The sequence below is a fragment of the Sceloporus occidentalis genome, unplaced genomic scaffold, assembly GCF_023333645.1.
Source record: "Sceloporus occidentalis isolate IW3139 unplaced genomic scaffold, rSceOcc1.0.p SCAF_91, whole genome shotgun sequence".
NCBI classification, from domain to species: domain Eukaryota; kingdom Metazoa; phylum Chordata; class Lepidosauria; order Squamata; family Phrynosomatidae; genus Sceloporus; species Sceloporus occidentalis.
This window is the reverse complement of record NW_028317071.1, coordinates 3,962,492-3,978,888: the sequence shown is the minus strand read 5'-3', so window position 1 is coordinate 3,978,888 and position 16,397 is coordinate 3,962,492. Positions and strand designations below refer to the sequence as shown.

General features: G+C 46.9%; 1 protein-coding gene across 5 annotated transcripts in view; it reads right to left on the bottom strand.

Annotated features, from left to right (window-relative positions):
- LOC149284578 (excitatory amino acid transporter 1-like) overlaps positions 1-16,397 on the bottom strand; it is a 45,053-nt gene that overhangs the window by 18,252 nt on the left and 10,404 nt on the right. For all 5 annotated transcript variants that reach the window (XM_089496613.1, XM_089496610.1, XM_089496612.1 and 2 more), the window contains 7 exons: positions 12,810-12,947; positions 10,363-10,567; positions 9,401-9,443; positions 7,432-7,877; positions 6,024-6,257; positions 4,619-4,813; positions 3,135-3,269 (listed from right to left, as the gene is read on the bottom strand). In XM_089496613.1, coding sequence (XP_089352739.1) covers positions 3,135-3,269; positions 4,619-4,813; positions 6,024-6,257; positions 7,432-7,877; positions 9,401-9,443; positions 10,363-10,567; positions 12,810-12,947 — 1,396 coding nt within the window. The remainder of the gene's footprint in view (positions 1-3,134; positions 3,270-4,618; positions 4,814-6,023; positions 6,258-7,431; positions 7,878-9,400; positions 9,444-10,362; positions 10,568-12,809; positions 12,948-16,397) is intronic.

The window sequence follows — 16,397 nt, the reverse complement described above, 5'->3', positions numbered from 1 at the left end:
GCCTCAGAGGGAGAGATCAGGCAGACCCAGCAACATCTTGGACTGCCTGAAGGAAGAGGCCCCTACCTCCTCAACTGTCATCTCGGCCTCCGAGGGAGAGATCAGGCAGACCCAGCAACATCTTGGACTGCCTGAAGGAAGAGGCCCCTACCTCCTCAACTGTCATCTCGGCCTCAGAGGGAGTCATCAGGCAGACCAGCAACATCAGGGACTGCCTGAAGGAAGAGGCCCCTCCCTCCTCAACTGTCATCTCGGCCTCAGAGGGAGAGATCAGGCAGACCCAGCAACATCTTGGACTGCCTGAAGGAAGAGGCCCCTCCCTCCTCAACTGTCATCTCGGCCTCAGAGGGAGCGATCAGGCAGACCAGCAACATCTTGGGCTGCCTGAAGGATGAGACTTCTCCCTCCTTTAACTGTATTTTGTATTGTATTACGATTTTACTGTACACTGCTATGATCATCGCGGAATAGCCGTCTATAAATAAAACATATTATTATTATTATTATTATTATTATCCGGAGACAAAGACGCTGATGACACCCAAATAAGCTTCTCTATGTCTCCGACTGATGCAGTGACTAAGGATGGCCTCTCTCCTCTGGACGCCTGCCTTGAGTCGGTCATGGGCTGGATGAGGGGAAACAAACTCAGACTGAATCTAGAGAAAACGGAGGTATGTGTGATAGGCTCCCCAAGTCCAGGCATGGACATTGGTCAACCAGTCTTGGATGGGGTCACACTTCCCTGATTCGCAGTTTGGGGGTTCTCCTGGATCAATCTCTACAGTTATCGTCTCAAGTAGATGCGACAGCCAGAAGCGCCTGGTACCAACTTCGGTTGATACGCCAACTGCATCCCTTCCTGGACCGAAAGGACCTTGAAGCAGTGCTGCTTGCACTGGTAATCTCTTGTCTTGATTTCTGTAACACGCTCTACATAGGGCTACCTTTGTACCAAGTTCGGAAACTTCAACTGGAGCAAAATGCAGCAGCCAGATTGGTCACCGGAACACCTAACCACATAACACCTGTACTAAAATGACTTGCTTCACTGGCTGCTGATTAGTTTCCGGGCGCAATACAAAGTGTAAAGGTTATGACCTTTAAAGCCCTATATGGCTTGGGCCCAAGTTACATGAGGGAACGCCTCTCAGGGCAACTGGGAAGGATCTCTTGGATTACCCAGAGACTAGGCTAACTTCCCACAGGGCATTTACTGTGATAGCTCCCAAACTGTGGAACGGCTTGCCGGAAGAGATCCATCTTATTAGCACCTTCAAGAAGGCACTCAAGACGGATCTCTACCGATGAGCCTATCCCCTGATCTGCTTCTATAACAGTTATAAGAAGGCACTTCATTTTGAGCATGTATTGGAAGTTAGCTGTTGATATGGAATTTTGATAGGATTTATTGTTGTGCTTTTATGGACTTCATTTTATATAAATTGTAATTTTAACTGAGCTGTAATTTTAAATTGACTGTTGTACTCCCGCCTCGATCCGCAGGGAGAGGCAGTAAATATAAATAAAAAATTATTACTATTACTATTATTACTATTATTTCTTCCTGCTCAGTGCAGGCTCTCCAGCTAAAGCATCCCCATCAGGCAGCTGTCCAGTCTCTTTTGAAAGAGGTCCAGAGAAGGGCACCCCTCCATCTTGCCTTCCTCCTGCTGAACAAGCACAGCTCCTCCAACCTTTCTGTTCTCCATCCCTCTTATCATCCTCATTCTCCTTCTCTGAACCCGCTCCAACTTATCTCTATCCTTCTTATCCAGAAATGAACCCAGTATTCCAGATGAGGCCTGGCCAACACAAAATATAGGAGGACTATGGCTTCCCTTGACTTGGAAACTGTACTTCTATTAATGGAGGCTAAAAGAGCGTTTGCTTTCTTTACTGTAGCATCAAATGCTGGCACATGTTCTACATATGATCCCCAAGTCCTATTCACATGTAGTACTGCTAAGCCAAGCATCCTCCATTCTATTCCTGTGCATCTAGTTTTTGAGGCTCAAGTGTAGAATTTGGCATTTTGTTAATTTCTACCTGACTTTCCAGTTTATCTAGGTCCTTATGAATTCTGTTCCTATCTTCCAGTGTTTTAGCCACCCCTCCCAGTTTTGTGTCATCTGCAGACTTGATAAGGATTCCTTCCACCCCGACATCCAAGTCCTGATAAAAATGTAGAAGGATAATGGCCCCTGGGTAGAATCCTGCAGCACTCCGCTCAAAACATCCTTCCAGTTTGAAGGGCAGTTTGGTGTAGTGGTTTGTGTACTTGACTATGACTCTGGTTCGAATCCCTGCTCAGCCATAGAAATCATTGGGTAACCCTGGGCGAGCCACGCTCTCTCAGCCTCAGAGGAAGGCAAAAGCAAGCCACCTCTGAACAAACCTTGCCAAGAAAACCTTGTGATAGGTTCACCTTAGAGTTGAAAGTGATATGAATGCACACAAGAACAACAACACTGATGGTGACTTTCTGAGCACATTTCCCCACAGTGTTCCCATCTATTTCACGTTTAATCAGTCTGCTTGTCAAAATATTATGGGGAACCTTATCCAATGTTTTGCTGAAATTCACATAAATGACATCAACAGCATCCCCATCATCTGCTAAACTAGCTGTCACTGTTGTTGTGTGCCTGCAAGTTGTTTCCGACTTAGGATGACTCTAAGGTGAACCTATCATGGGATGTTCTAGGCCACATTTGTTCAGAGGAGGCTTGTCATTGCCCTCTCCTAAGGATGAGAGTGTAACCTGGTTTGGGCGAGAAACTGTAGGCCCTGAGTCTCAAAAAGGGTGTCTTGGGGTCCACCTCTGGATCCCTGAAGTTGCTGAAACAGCCAAGTCCATTTTCTGTGGCACCTTTGCCTGGTGATTTCCTGGCTTTTGCGTGGAGTTTCCCCCCAGTAAAAAGTTGAAATGCATCACTGGCGGTAAGAGCTTAAAGCTGAAGACATACACTGGTTCCATTCCACTTCCAGAATCTCCCTGAATTTGAATTCGGCCCCCAGTGGGAAAGGGCGAGTCGGTCCTTTGATGCGAGAGAAGCCAGGGAAAACCCCGATTCAAGGCAAAAGACTCTCCCTGGCCCCAGAAGGGCTGTTTCTGCCCCTGAGTGACTTACAGAAACCAGTCGACGGCCATGATCAGTGTGATGTCCTCCGTTGGCAGCCCCACCGATGTCAACACAATCACCATGGTCACCAGGCCTGCTTGCGGGATGCCAGCAGCCCCGATACTGGCCGCAGTGGCAGTAATGCTGTCGAAGGAGAAAGGAACAGCGTTGTGTCAAGAACGGCACACAGCCAGGGAGGGGAGTGTGGTCTGATCCTGTGAGTCCTGTGTACTCCAAAGGAGAGAGGCTCAGGCAGGGCCTTCTCAGTAGGAGCTCCCAAGGGAAGCCCAGCTGGCTCCCCCTCTGCTCAGCTGCGAACAGGTGCTCAAACCTGGATTAGTCTGCCTGGCTTTGGCTTTTTAAAACTGACTTGTAAAAATGCCTCTTAATCCATGTTAAAAGATTCTAAATACAGTCAGCCGTCCATATCCACAGATTCAAGCACCAGGGCTTTAAAATGTTTTTAAAATATATTATACATTTCAAAAAGCAAACCTTGAGTTTCTCATTTCATACGAGGGACACCATTGCACTACCCCATTGCATTTAATGGGACTGGAGCAGCCCTGGATTTTGGGATCCACGGCAGGGGCTGGCTGGGTGGGAAACCAAACCCCAGGAGAGAATAAGGGCTCGCCGTATATATTCGCCAAATGTGGGAGAAGTGTGGCCCTCGAAATTGTTTTAGGACCTGAAACGGCCGATCAGCATCCCAAAAAACAAACCAACACAAAGACAGGTGTTTTTTTTGTGGTGATGCAAGTGGCAAAGTGGATGTAGGCTCTCCAAGTCCCCTTTGCTGGTGTAATATGGACTCCTAAGCCCTTGAATGTTGAGCCAGCACCCTGCCCACCCCAAGACATCTTCTCTCTTTGAGACAGGCTCTGTCTGTCTGCCGAATGATCGATCCATCGGGTTGCTGTTGCCGTTGCTTTCATTTATATGTTCCCTTTCTTCCAATGAGCTCCTTTTCCCTGCTTTATTCTCACAACAACCCTAAAAGGTCGAACAGTGCATTTGATGGCTCAGAGGGGAGATCTGAACCGGGATCCCACAAGTCCCAGTTCAATCCTCCAGCCACTCATTCTGTAGGTACAAGGTGACCAAAAAACCCCAATGAATAAATACTTTGAGTAAGTAAAAATAAATAAGCAAAAAATCTTCACAAGGAAGTTAACGTCTAGAGCATACATTTGGGAACTCAATACGTTATATTTAGGGATAGTCGTGTTGGTCATATAGCAAAGTATGGTCGGCTAATTAAAGGTATCACTGTTTTGTGGATTTTGGATGTTACATTATAGTTTGGGAGAAGGGGCTGAAATGCCAGGTGTGCTGAAGCTGTTGCTTGGAAGCATTCAAACGAGTTCTGGGTGATATCAGCTCAAAGGAATAAAATAAAAGCAACAGGCATGCCAACAGACACAGTCTTGCAGATACAGACGGGTACACAGTCTCGTCTTACGCACACACACACACAACACAGGGCGCACCTTATGGTAATGATTTGTCCAAAATTCAGCTCGTAGTTGTTGACTTGCGCAATGAAGATGGCAGCCAGGGCCTCGTACAAGGCGGTGCCATCCATGTTGATGGTGGCGCCCACGGGCAAGACAAAACGAGTGACCCTCTTGTCCACGCCATTGTTTTCTTCCAGGCACCGGAAAGTGACCGGGAGCGTGGCTGAGCTGGAAAGGACAGCAAGGTGGGCGGACATTTAGATGGGGAACTGGGCACAGCATGGAAGGCAAGGGCACAGCTTTCAACCCTCTGCGCAGCCCAAACACCTTCAAAACAAGGGCTTGGTATCCAAAGGATCAATCCCTCCTTGCTTCCTTTCTCAGATCTCTGCTGGAGACTCTGCTCTGTGGCAACAAAATCTATGTTGGCACTTATTGTTGTTGACTCTCCAGCGATGCCCAAACTTTCCCCCCAGAGGCACAGAAGCCACATTTTTATACCAGGGAAGGCTGTTTTATCCCCCACAAGCTTCCAATTCCTTGGCTTTCTGCTTGCTTTTCCTCTGCTTTTAATCCATACTTTCCCTCTGGTTCTTTCCACTTCTCATTTCTACAAGCTTAAGCTGCGATTGTTTTAAATGAGCGTAGGCTGAATCTGTACTGCAGAAATAATCCAGTTTAATCCCGCCATGGCTCAGTGTTATGGCATCCTGGGATTTGTAGTTTGTGGTGGCCCCAAAGCTCTCTGACATGAAAGGCTAAACCTCTCACACAACTACAATTGCCAGAATTCCACAGCAGAGCAGTTAAAGCGGTGCCAAAGTGCTTTAATTTCTTCCATGCAGATGCAGCCATTAGATAGGTTGCCTTGTTTTTAAAAAAACAGAGACAACAAACACAAATGACAGTCTGGAAGACCTTCCTAACCAGGCCAAACCTCAAATAAAAAAACCCAAACCTAGAAACCCAAACCAAACCAGAAAACCTTCCTGATTCCTTTGTGACGATTCACAAACCTACAAGCTTTCTATGTTTTTAATTGTATTGGTCTTTTAAATTGTAAGCTATTTTCAGTCCAAATTTTGGGGAGAAAAAAAGGATGATGATAATGATGATGGTGGTGGTGATCATCATCATCATCATCATCATCATCATCATCATCCTGCTTTCTTCCCAAAATTTGGACTGAAAATAGCTTACATCTGCATTATTTCCACAGTATAGATCAGACCAAACTTTGTTCCTCCAGCTGTTTTGGACGTCTGAAACCTCAAAACAAGAAGTCCTGTTTTGGATTTCCCTGAAACCTCAGCCATCTTGGCCAATGATCGGGGATTCTGGAAGTTGAAGTCCAAAACAATTGGAAGTTTGGGAATCACTGGTGTAGATGCCCCCTAGAACCTGGAGCGGGTTTCCTCTGGTGCCTAGGCCTCCTCACCTGGACGAGGTGCCCATGGCAGTGACCAGGGCCTGCAGGAGCCCAGCCACGAAGAGCCAGGGGTTCTTGTGGGTGATGATGAAGTAGATGAGGGGCAGGACGCAGAGGCCGTGGATCAGCAGCCCCACAATGACTGTCAGCGTGTACATCCCCAGCTGGCCCCCCATCACTGTCAGGTCCTCCATCTCCAAAATCTTGCCGGCGATCAGGAAGAGGATGCCGACAGGGGCGTACCTATGGGTGGGAGACAGACATGGTCACTCCAAGACCCCCTCATCGCCAGACCCACCTTGGAACAGACAGCCGGCCTCTCCTCCTGTCCTGACAGAAGGTGAGAACAGCAGCGGCAGGAACCAGGACAATACATTCAAGTTCTTTCAGAATCCCATGGGGACAATTCAGTCCCTTAAGAGTTGCCCACCATTCCCGGAATCACTGAACCTTAAGAGTTAGGACCCTCAGGAGCCATTTAGTCAAACCTATGCCATGCAGAAAGACACAATTAACAGCACTCCCAGGAGATGGCCATTCAACCTTTGTTTAAAGACATCCAAAGAACAGGGTGATCAGATATCATCACCACAAAGGGGGACAAGGCACCACAAAATGTAGGACATTCAAGAAAAATCATTGATTCCTAGAGTTGGAAGAGACCCCAAGGGTCATCCAGACCTTCTGCCGTGCAGGAATACATAGGATTCTAGGGTTAGAAGATACCCCAAGGGTCATCCAGTGCAACACACTTCTGCCATGCAGGAATACACAATTGAAGCAACCCCGACAGATGCCCATTCAGCCTCTGCTTAAAAACCTCCAGAGGAGGAGACTCCACCACCCTCTGAGGACGTTACAAAATACGTAGGACATTACAAAAGCTATATACACTAAGAGCAATGTAAATTCATGCTTTGTAGTCATGCTAAAAATGAAGGATATTTTGGAATTTCTCTTGGACAAAGGGACATTATTTATTATTGTAGGACACTGTTTTTTGTAATTGTTTTATTTACTTATATCCCACTTTTCTCCTAATATAGGGACTCAATCAAATAATAATAATAATAATAATAATAATAATAATAATAATAATAATAATACGTGTCTGGGAAAAGGAGGATGTGCGGTCACCCTGAATAGAGGAAATTTTGGACAGGAGGTTGAAATGTTCTTACATTTTGCGAAAAGAAGGACGTGTGGCCAGCCTGCCAAAGAAGGAGAGCCAGCCATTCTTGGAGGCAGTCCATTCCACTGTTGAACAGCTCTTACCATCAAGAAGTTTCTCCTGTTACTTTTGAACTGTAAATCCATTCTGCCCCCATCATCCGCCCATTTGAAAGCTGAACTGATTTGTTCCGGGACCCCCTAACTATTGTCCCCCATGCTGCTTCCCAGCCGTCCATCTCCTCACCAGATGATGATGGACACCATGCATAAGATGGCTTCATTGAGGCAGTCAAAGAACTCCCGCAGGGCCTGGCCTTTCTGCTTCATGTTTCCAATCACCAGGCCAAAGCAGATGGAGAAGACTACCAGGCCCAGGGCATTCACCCCGTTGACCGAACCAGGACCAGGCACCACTTCCTCATAGCTCAGCACCTCCGGGAAGCTGCCCAGTGCATGGGTGACATTGTGCCAGATGGCCGTGGCATTCTCCAGCAGTGTCATTGGCGAGGTGGCAGTGGCGGCGACGGTGGCAGAAGGGGTGGCATTGAAGCTGCTGAAGCTGCTGTTGCTGGCAATGATGGTGATGGTGCCGCTACTACTGTGGTTGAAATGCTGTGGCGCTGGAGGACTGGCTTGGGTGCCCTTCACCACAGTTCTGTTGACCACTCGGACACTGTACTGGGTCTTGTACTGAAAGGGAAAAATCGAAAATAAGTCCCAGTCCTTCCATGGGTGTTAATTCATAGATATTGCGAAAGCACGCACACAGACACACAGAGCTTTTTTGAACCAACGTAGCCTGATGAAGAATTCTGTAGGACTCAAAAGCTTGCATGCTGTCTGTCTGTCTGTCTATCTCTCTCTCTTGTGGGCCCGAGTTACTTGAGGGAACGCCTCTCCCTACACAATCGGCCCCGCACTTTGAGAACATCGGGGAAATTACTACTCGAATACCCTAAGGTACGACTGGCAACAACCCATCAAAGAACTTATTCAGCGATAGCTCCTACTCTTTGGAATGCACTTCCTGAAGAGATCCGCCTCAGTAGTACATTGGAAGCCTTCAAAAAGGCGTTAAAAACTTATCTCTTCCAGCAAGCATACCCTCCCGACTTACTGTAGAGAACTTATTCTCCAATTAGTTTAATCAATATTTTATAGCTGTTTTTAGATAATTTTATTGAATAATTGTGGTTCCACTGAAATGTTTTTAACTGTTTTTATATTGTATGTGATAGTTCTTGTAGATGTACACCGCTTTGATCTCAAGAAAAAGCGGTATAAAAATAAACAATTTATTATTTATTATTATTATTAGCTGATCTTAAAAATAATGGGTTTGGGGTTTTGTACTGAAGGCTAGAGACATCTAAAGCATCATTTAAAAGGTTTAAATTTGGACAATAAATTGACTTAAGCATCTGGAGAGGGGTTTTTGTATGAAGCAGTAAAGAAAAAGCACAAACCAGCTTATGGGGTAATCTGAGGGGTCTCTACCAAGATGTCAGTCCTGCCCAGCTTTGGGGGCATTTACTCCCAGGGAAGGGGACACAGGACGAGTTACACTTATATCCCAACTTTCCTGAGCTCAGGGTGGTATACCAGGCTTTCCCTCTTTACAATAACCTATGAGAATAGATCAGACAAAGCAAGACTACCCTATGGTTTCAGTGGGTTTCACTGTTCAATAGGGACTTGAACCCAGATCTTCCAAATTCTGGACCAAGACTCATGCGGAATTGTAGTTTTACACTGACAGAAGGAAGACAAGTGAAAGTGAAAGTGGCTCAGTGGTGAGCAAACTAAGGGTGCATCTACACTGTAGATGTAACAGCCATGGCTCCATCCTACTGAATTCTGGGACTGGTAGTTTTTGTGAGGCACTAGCATTCTTTGGCAGAGAAGTCTCAAGACCTAGTAAAACTACAAATCTCAGGATCCCATAAGATGGTGCTATAGCACTTACAAGTGATGTCAGACTGCATTATTTCTACAGTGCAGATGCACCCACAAGCTAGTAAACCCCATATTAAAATCTCTACCCAGTCACAACGCTGTGGGCTGAGCATCTTTTCTCAATCTAACCTGCATCACAGGTTCAGACAAGGAAAGACCAGAGCAACAAAGAGAGAAGATGTCAGTAAATATGATCATGCAAACAAACCCCAAGTGGCATCTGGATCAAGAGCCCTGCACTGCACCCTTTTCCTTACCTGTCTGAAACAGGCTTCCACAAGGTTGGGTGGGAACATGTTCCTATAAGAAATCAGAGCACAGAGACAAATCAAGTATCCCCCATCACTAGCAAGCAAGGTATCTGTCAAACCCTAGGTAGCTTACTTTTCAAAGTAATCCATTTTCCATTTCTCATTGTAGTCTTATTTCCAAAGCAATTCAGCATTATTACAATATTTTGAAGAAAAAAAAGAATCTCAGTTCTTCCCCATTGTGATTTCTTGCTTTTGTTTTGTTTTGTTGCTTAAAAATATAACTGTAGAATTGTACTAGTACTTACTGTGCTGGTTTAAGTCTATTTTAATGGTAACTTTTGTTATGTTTTGAATTGTATTGTTCTTTGATTTGTAAGTTGCTTTGTGTCCTAAGTTTGGAAGAAAAGTGGGACATTATTATTGTTATTATTAAGAAGTTCCTCCTAAAGCTTAGGTGTAATCTCTTTTCTTGTAATTTGAATTTGTAATTCATGTAAAATACCCTGAGTTTAGTCATACTGGCTTCTAAGGGGAGTTCAGACTTGATTTGCTCTGGGACAGATTGAGTTGTCTTGTATTTGACAGTCATGTTTGAATATCTGGAGGACTGTCAGGTAGAAGATGGGAGTGAGCTTCTTTTCTACTGATCCAGAAGGAAGGACATGACCATGAATCAAATGACAAGAAAAGAGACTCCATCCAAACTGGAAGAACCTCCTGTGTGACTAGAGGAGTTAAACAGTGGCCCACCTCTTAGAGATGCCCTAGCGGTGCCATTCCCTGTACTGGACTCAGGGGGATGAACGATACAGCCTTGGGGTACCTTTCAACCCTATGAGTCTATGAATTGCTCCATTGATTGACTCCTCTGCACAGCAGTAACAAGTTATGGGGTACTCCTAACCTCTGGGTGCATTTCACAGCCAGCTCATCAAAAGATCTGCCTCTTGCCCCAAATTGCTCACCGGATGAGGTCCATGAAAGCATCGGTCGTGTGGACCGGTTCAATCTTGCCCTCCTGGTGGAGTTTGTTTTTGTTCCCTTTTCCTGGATGGATGATGAGAACCATAAAGATGCCGATGAAGACGGCGATGATGGTGGTCATCATGTAGTAGATGACAGCTCTCATCCCCATCTTGCCTGATGCGCTGCCATCCAGGGCGGCCATGCCTGATGCAGGGAGGAAAAGAAGCCACACACCTCAACTCAAGGCTGGGGAAATGGGGCCAGAGGCTTGATAGCTCCTCAAAAAGCCAAACTAGGGAGATCACGGAAGGGGAGGAAGCACCAAGCTCAAATGCCCAACGATGCCATCTAGTCAATCCACAGGGAAATCACAGCAAAAGTGAAACAGTGCCAATATAGGAGTTGAACTACCATTTTCTTGTTGTTTTATAATAAAAATGGTGGCTGCCATGTCTACTGCAGCGTTTTCCATTGATTCCTTGTTTGCTTTTGGTCATTCAAGATTCACACCTTGTTTATTTTAATTATGTACTGGATTCCTATGCTAGCCTTACAACCTGATTGACTTACGCCGACCTGTTCTGATTTGGGAGGCTAAGCAGGGATGGGCCAGGTTAGGCCTTTTCACTGTATTTATTTATTTCAAGGATTTATATCCCACCTTTCTCCCACAATGGGATCCAAGGCGGGTCTTGGATGGAAACCAACACATGGCACCTATCAAAGCCAGGCAAGAAAAGAATCCTGCCCAACGGGGCCAGGGAGCATGACTCCAGAAAAGGGCTGCTTCCCATCTGCCTGGAATGGCTCCCCCAGTCATGTCTGAGTCTGGCACCAAAGCAGGACCAGGCCTAGTGAACGCCTGGATGGGAGACTCCCAAGAGGGAAGGCCAGTGCTCTCCAGACAAAGATGGAGAGCAAAGATGTGTGGGGAAGCCACAGTGCCTAGTTAGAGCAGACAGCATTGGTGGGCAAAGGGATCGGCTCTGTCTCTGACTCAATTTAGTCAGGCTCTTGGATTAAAAACAACCTGAGGTGGAATGCGTAGTAAAATGGGCCCTTGAGCAGGGATGGACCCGGTGGCCTATGATTCTCAGGCCCTTCAGGGGCTTGGGGGACATTTGCCAGTGAAAATAAAAATGAAAAATCCAGGGATGAGGTCCCTAGATGTGGCATAGTCTAAAGCAGGGGTGGGCAACTGTGGGAGGCCAGAGGAACGTAATAGCCCCCAGGAGGCTTCATTCACCACACCTTGCTGTAAAAGAGAAAATAATGGCCCAAAACAGATGGCCCAAAAGCGCTGTGTCGGCGCCAAAATTAGGGTTGCAGGGCACGTGGCAACCACACGCTCTGGAACCCTAGTACGTATGGATGGTGCCATCTTTACATGGCACCGTCTATAGGTGGTGCGTGTCGATGACATCACATGTGCGCCACATTCAAACAGCGTGTCACTCATGTGACATCTCCATGCTGCCCCAGGCAGCTTACGGCAGCCTGGTGGCATCATTGCAAGGATCTCCAAAACGGAGCTCCTTTTGGAGGCGGATCATTCCCGCGGCAACCGCACGGCCGCAGGAACAATCCTAAGGAGAAAGGGGCCGCCCCTTTTTCCTCTTTAGTGCCGGGGTGCAGTGAGGGCACCCCTTTTCCAGGCCAAAGTGAAGTGGCATTTTGCCGCTTCTCTTTGGCCTGGAAAAACACCAGATTGGGGCCACAGGGCTGCCGGTGAGATTGCCCTGACCCCAATCCAGCGCGAAAAGGAGCGGTTGCAGGCCACCCCTTTGGGTGGTCTGTACTGCCCCAATACCTGCCCTATATAAACGTAAATTCCATTCTAGGAAGTGGGGAGGGCGTTCCCCCCATGTTTTTAGGCACAGGAGCACTCTTTTTTTTTTAACAACAGAAAGTGACCAGATAACATTTCCCGTTTTTCAAAATGATCTAAAAAGGAACGTTGGTTCTTACCTGTTATATGTCAATTTCCAGTGGAGTGATTCCCACATTTTCGTTCCCCAGATGTTTAAGACTTCAACTCCCAGAAGCCCCAGGCAGGTCAGCAATGAGGAATTCTGGGAACTGGAGTCCAAAACATCTAGGGGACCCGAGTCTGGGAACTACTGGTTTAAAATTACTCAGGGGTGAAAAACAGACTAAGTGCCCCCCTACTACCCCAGAGGGCATTGGGGAAGAAGTCTTTGTGCCCACTGGGGAGCCCTGTGGGTCTGCTCACTCCTGGTGCCTTCGATATCCTTCTGAGGTTCTTCATGCTCCTGTGATGTCTGCCATCAGGAGATCAGAAGACCACGAGAGTCCGACCTCTGGCAACCTGGCCCACGGGAGCAAAGCGGAGGCGCTGCCCCCATCAAATAAATAAATCGTTGTTGTTGTTGTTGTTGTTATTATTATTATTATCTTGCTTGGACCTAGGACTGAGCTGGCTTACCTGTGATCAGGCTGGACACGATGAGCGGAAGGACCAACATCTGCAGCATTCGCATCAGCAGCTCCCCTGGGAAGGAGAAGTACTTGATCTGGCGGAAGGTCATCCGGTAGGGCCGCAAGGCCAGAGCCAGGGCGATGCCTGCAAGGAAGGAAGGAAAAGAAGGACACCCATCAGCTTTCTGTCCTGCCATCATCTCTTGCAGCAAGGCCAAGAAAGCACAAAATGCCTTCAAATCCCTTCCTGCGCTCACCTGGCCACTGAGCAAGAAAAACAAAAGGGGACACACCTGGGCAGGAAAGTTCCCCTACCCATCCTCAGCAAACTTATATTGAAGCCATGCCACATAAAACCATTTTTAAGCATGACTGGGAAAATTCTGGATATATAAATGTTTCAAAACTTGGCTGAGTTCTTTGAAAGCTGGGCGTAGGGAGCCCAAATGTGCCTTTCCAAAGTATTTCTGGAATGCAACTCCCATCAATCCATTAGCCAAGGGGGAGGGAGGATGGGAGCTGGAGTCAAAAAGGCTGCAGTTTGCTTACTTCTGGTTTAAACAGTTTTTCCTTGGCCCAGGTGGGGGTGAGGAGAGCAAATGAAACATACAGTCAGATAAATGGCAGAATAGGATTAAAAATATATTTAAATTACACATTGCAACAACCAACAAGCAGTCTTAATATTTTAGGGCTGTGTCAGGCCCCTGAAGTCCACTTTCTTTGCAGCCTCCCCACAGCCTTATTAATATCTGTACAGATGTGGAAGGCCATAAAATTTCAAGGGCCCGACACAAGATGGCCATAAAATATTAGGAGTGAGATTGGTGGTCATTGAAATATGAAGTTTCCAGGCTGACAGAATTTAGTTGCTGTTTTGGGCTGCAAATTCAAGCATCCCCCAGCCAGCTGGGATGCTAGGAGTGGCAGCCCTCCCCAAAAGGAAGTTCAGGAGCTCAGGAAACCACCCCAAAGAGTGTAGAAACGTCTTAGGCTCTAACAGCAGCTTAGCCTTCTCCAGAGTCCAGTTCGTGAGAGATTTTCAGTCCGTTTAATCTCACAACTGTTTAATTTCACACTTTTTCCTGCCCCTGCGCAAACTGGAAAGCTGAATGAGCCAAAGTTTTTGGCCTGCTCTCGGCCAACGTTCCACCCACGTCAAACTGGACCGACTCGTGACCACCTAATCTCCAAGAGAGTTTGCATCTGTGCGTGCGTGTGTTGTTGTTATTGTTTTAACTTCAAATAGCTTTTCCTTCCCAAGCCTTTGGGAATAAATGGCCAAACGGCTGTGACAGGCTACAACAATTCACCCTGAGATTCAGGAATCCGTTTATGGGCAGGCCAGAGGGCTGGATGGTCCCCAGAATTTAGGCTTCCAAGCTGGCTCTTCTGCACTCCTTTCTCTTCCAAGAGCTGATCTCGGGCACAGATCCTGTTAAGAGAGATCACCGCTCCTGTAAACTGTCAGATGCCAGCTGTGCAACCAGCCACCCATCCCCTCCTTTGCAGGGCAACCAGCCAAGTGCTGCGAGGGCAACGGGAAGGGATCCAGGGTGGCAGTTGCCATTTAAAGGAGTCTTGTTAACCAGCCAAATTCTGTTGCAACCGCCTCAGATCCTGACATGTCAGCCCCAGGCCTGGTAATCCCAGCAACAAAGCCTCTGCCTTGAGCATGCCAAGTGGTGATGAGGTTTGCCCCTGGACATGCGCAGAGTATCCAAGCCAGAGAATGGGGCTAACCATGGGAGGCTTGAATCCCCAAACCTCTCGGTCTCAATTTCCTTCACTGGAGCCTACCTGACAGAAGCCGAGCAGCAATAACAATAGCATGTATATTTCTATACCGCTTATCAGCGAACTCAGCACTCTCCATGCAGTTTACAATGTGTAAGCCAATTGCCTCTAACAGGCTGAGCACTCATTTGACCAACCTATGAAAGGATGGAAGGCTGAGTCAACCTTGGAGCCCTGGGATTGAACTTGGAGCCCTGGGATCACACTTGTGGCTGCAGTACTGGCATTTAAGCAATGTGCCACCAGGGTCATGTTGCCCCCAAATCCCCCTTTGAATGCTATTTTCTTCTTTCTCCACGTTTCCAAGGATTGCAGGCACAGCATAGCAGCCATAATTTGGGCAACAGGGAGCAAACCATCATCGCTTCTGGTTGCTATTTTGGATTAATTCTTTGGGCAAGAAGCTACTTTGCTGTTTCAGGATGGAGGAACTTCCCAGAACAGCATTGGGGGGGGGGGGGGGGCTGAAAAAATGTTTTCCTGACCTTTTTTAAGGGAGATGCTGAGGATTTGGGGCTGGGGGGATCCCCCCCAAAAAAAGTCTGCAGGCAATGCCCACCCGTTTTAGGGCCAAGCCAAGGAGGAAATCCCCTCTTGGAGAGACTCTGCTCAGAGGAGCAAATAGCCCAATGTAGAGAGGTTTTGTATGCTACCCAGCAGAGAGAAAGAGCTAGCCCCAGAGTCTTCTACTGGTGGGAAATGGGTCAGGCAACTAGGTTAAGATAGGAATTGGCCCAAAGGAGAAGAACAGGGCAGAACCAGTTCATTTGCAGAGGGCAGACCAGCTGGCAAAGCAAAGATCCACTTTTTGCTGCCTCTAATGGGTAACTGGCCTGAACTAGAAATCTTTTTGACATTCCCTTTTTTGCAGGCATGTGGGGACATCCATCTCATCATATCGAACAGGAAAACCTTTTACTTCCAAGAAAATAGCTAGCTAATAACAGCCAAAGACTCAGCTTTATTAGGTCAGCTCACTTCTTTGGTTATAACGCCTCTGCTTCAGCTTGGCTTTCTTCCATAAAAGCCGTTCCCAAGCAAAAAATACAGATGAGCAGATTTTTTTTGGAAAAACAACAGAGATTTCTGCCTCGTTGTTGTTATTTGCCATCAAGTTGGCTTCAGCATCTGTGGGAGGTGCTTTGGTTGTGTCTTCCTGCGTGGCAGACGGTTGGGCAGGTGGCCCCTGAGGTCTCTTCCAGCTGTAGGATTTCATCTGATATGGCTCATCTCAATTCAGTCTTGCAAACTCAGAGCTCATAATAGGAAGGTGTAATGTTATACACGGGGACCAACAAGGTCTAATGGTTTGAGCATTGGACTAGGACACTGAGAGGCCAAGGTTCGAATCCTGGCTTGGCCACAGGAACCCACTGGGTGACCTTGGGCAAATCACACTCTCTTATCCTCAGAGGATGGCAATGGCAAGCCCTCCCTGAAGAAACGTGCCAAGAAAACCCTATCATAGGTTTAGCTTAGGGAACAACTTGAAGGCACGCAACAACAACAACAACAACAACATTATGCAGGTGCAATAATATTAGTTATGTGCCATTGAGTCAGTCTTAAATCCTGGAGATCTATGAATGAGAGACCTCCACAAAGCACTACTATTAAAAGGTCTTGCTTTCATTTTACTGAACATTATCCAGAACCACTTATTCATATGGGAGGGCAAATCCCAAGGCAACCTAGTTAGGCAGGTAAAAAGTGTCCATCTCCAAAAGACACTCCTAAGTCTAGGCCAGCCTTCCCTGCCCCACACAGCCCCCCTCCGTGCCAGACCCCTTCCTTGCCA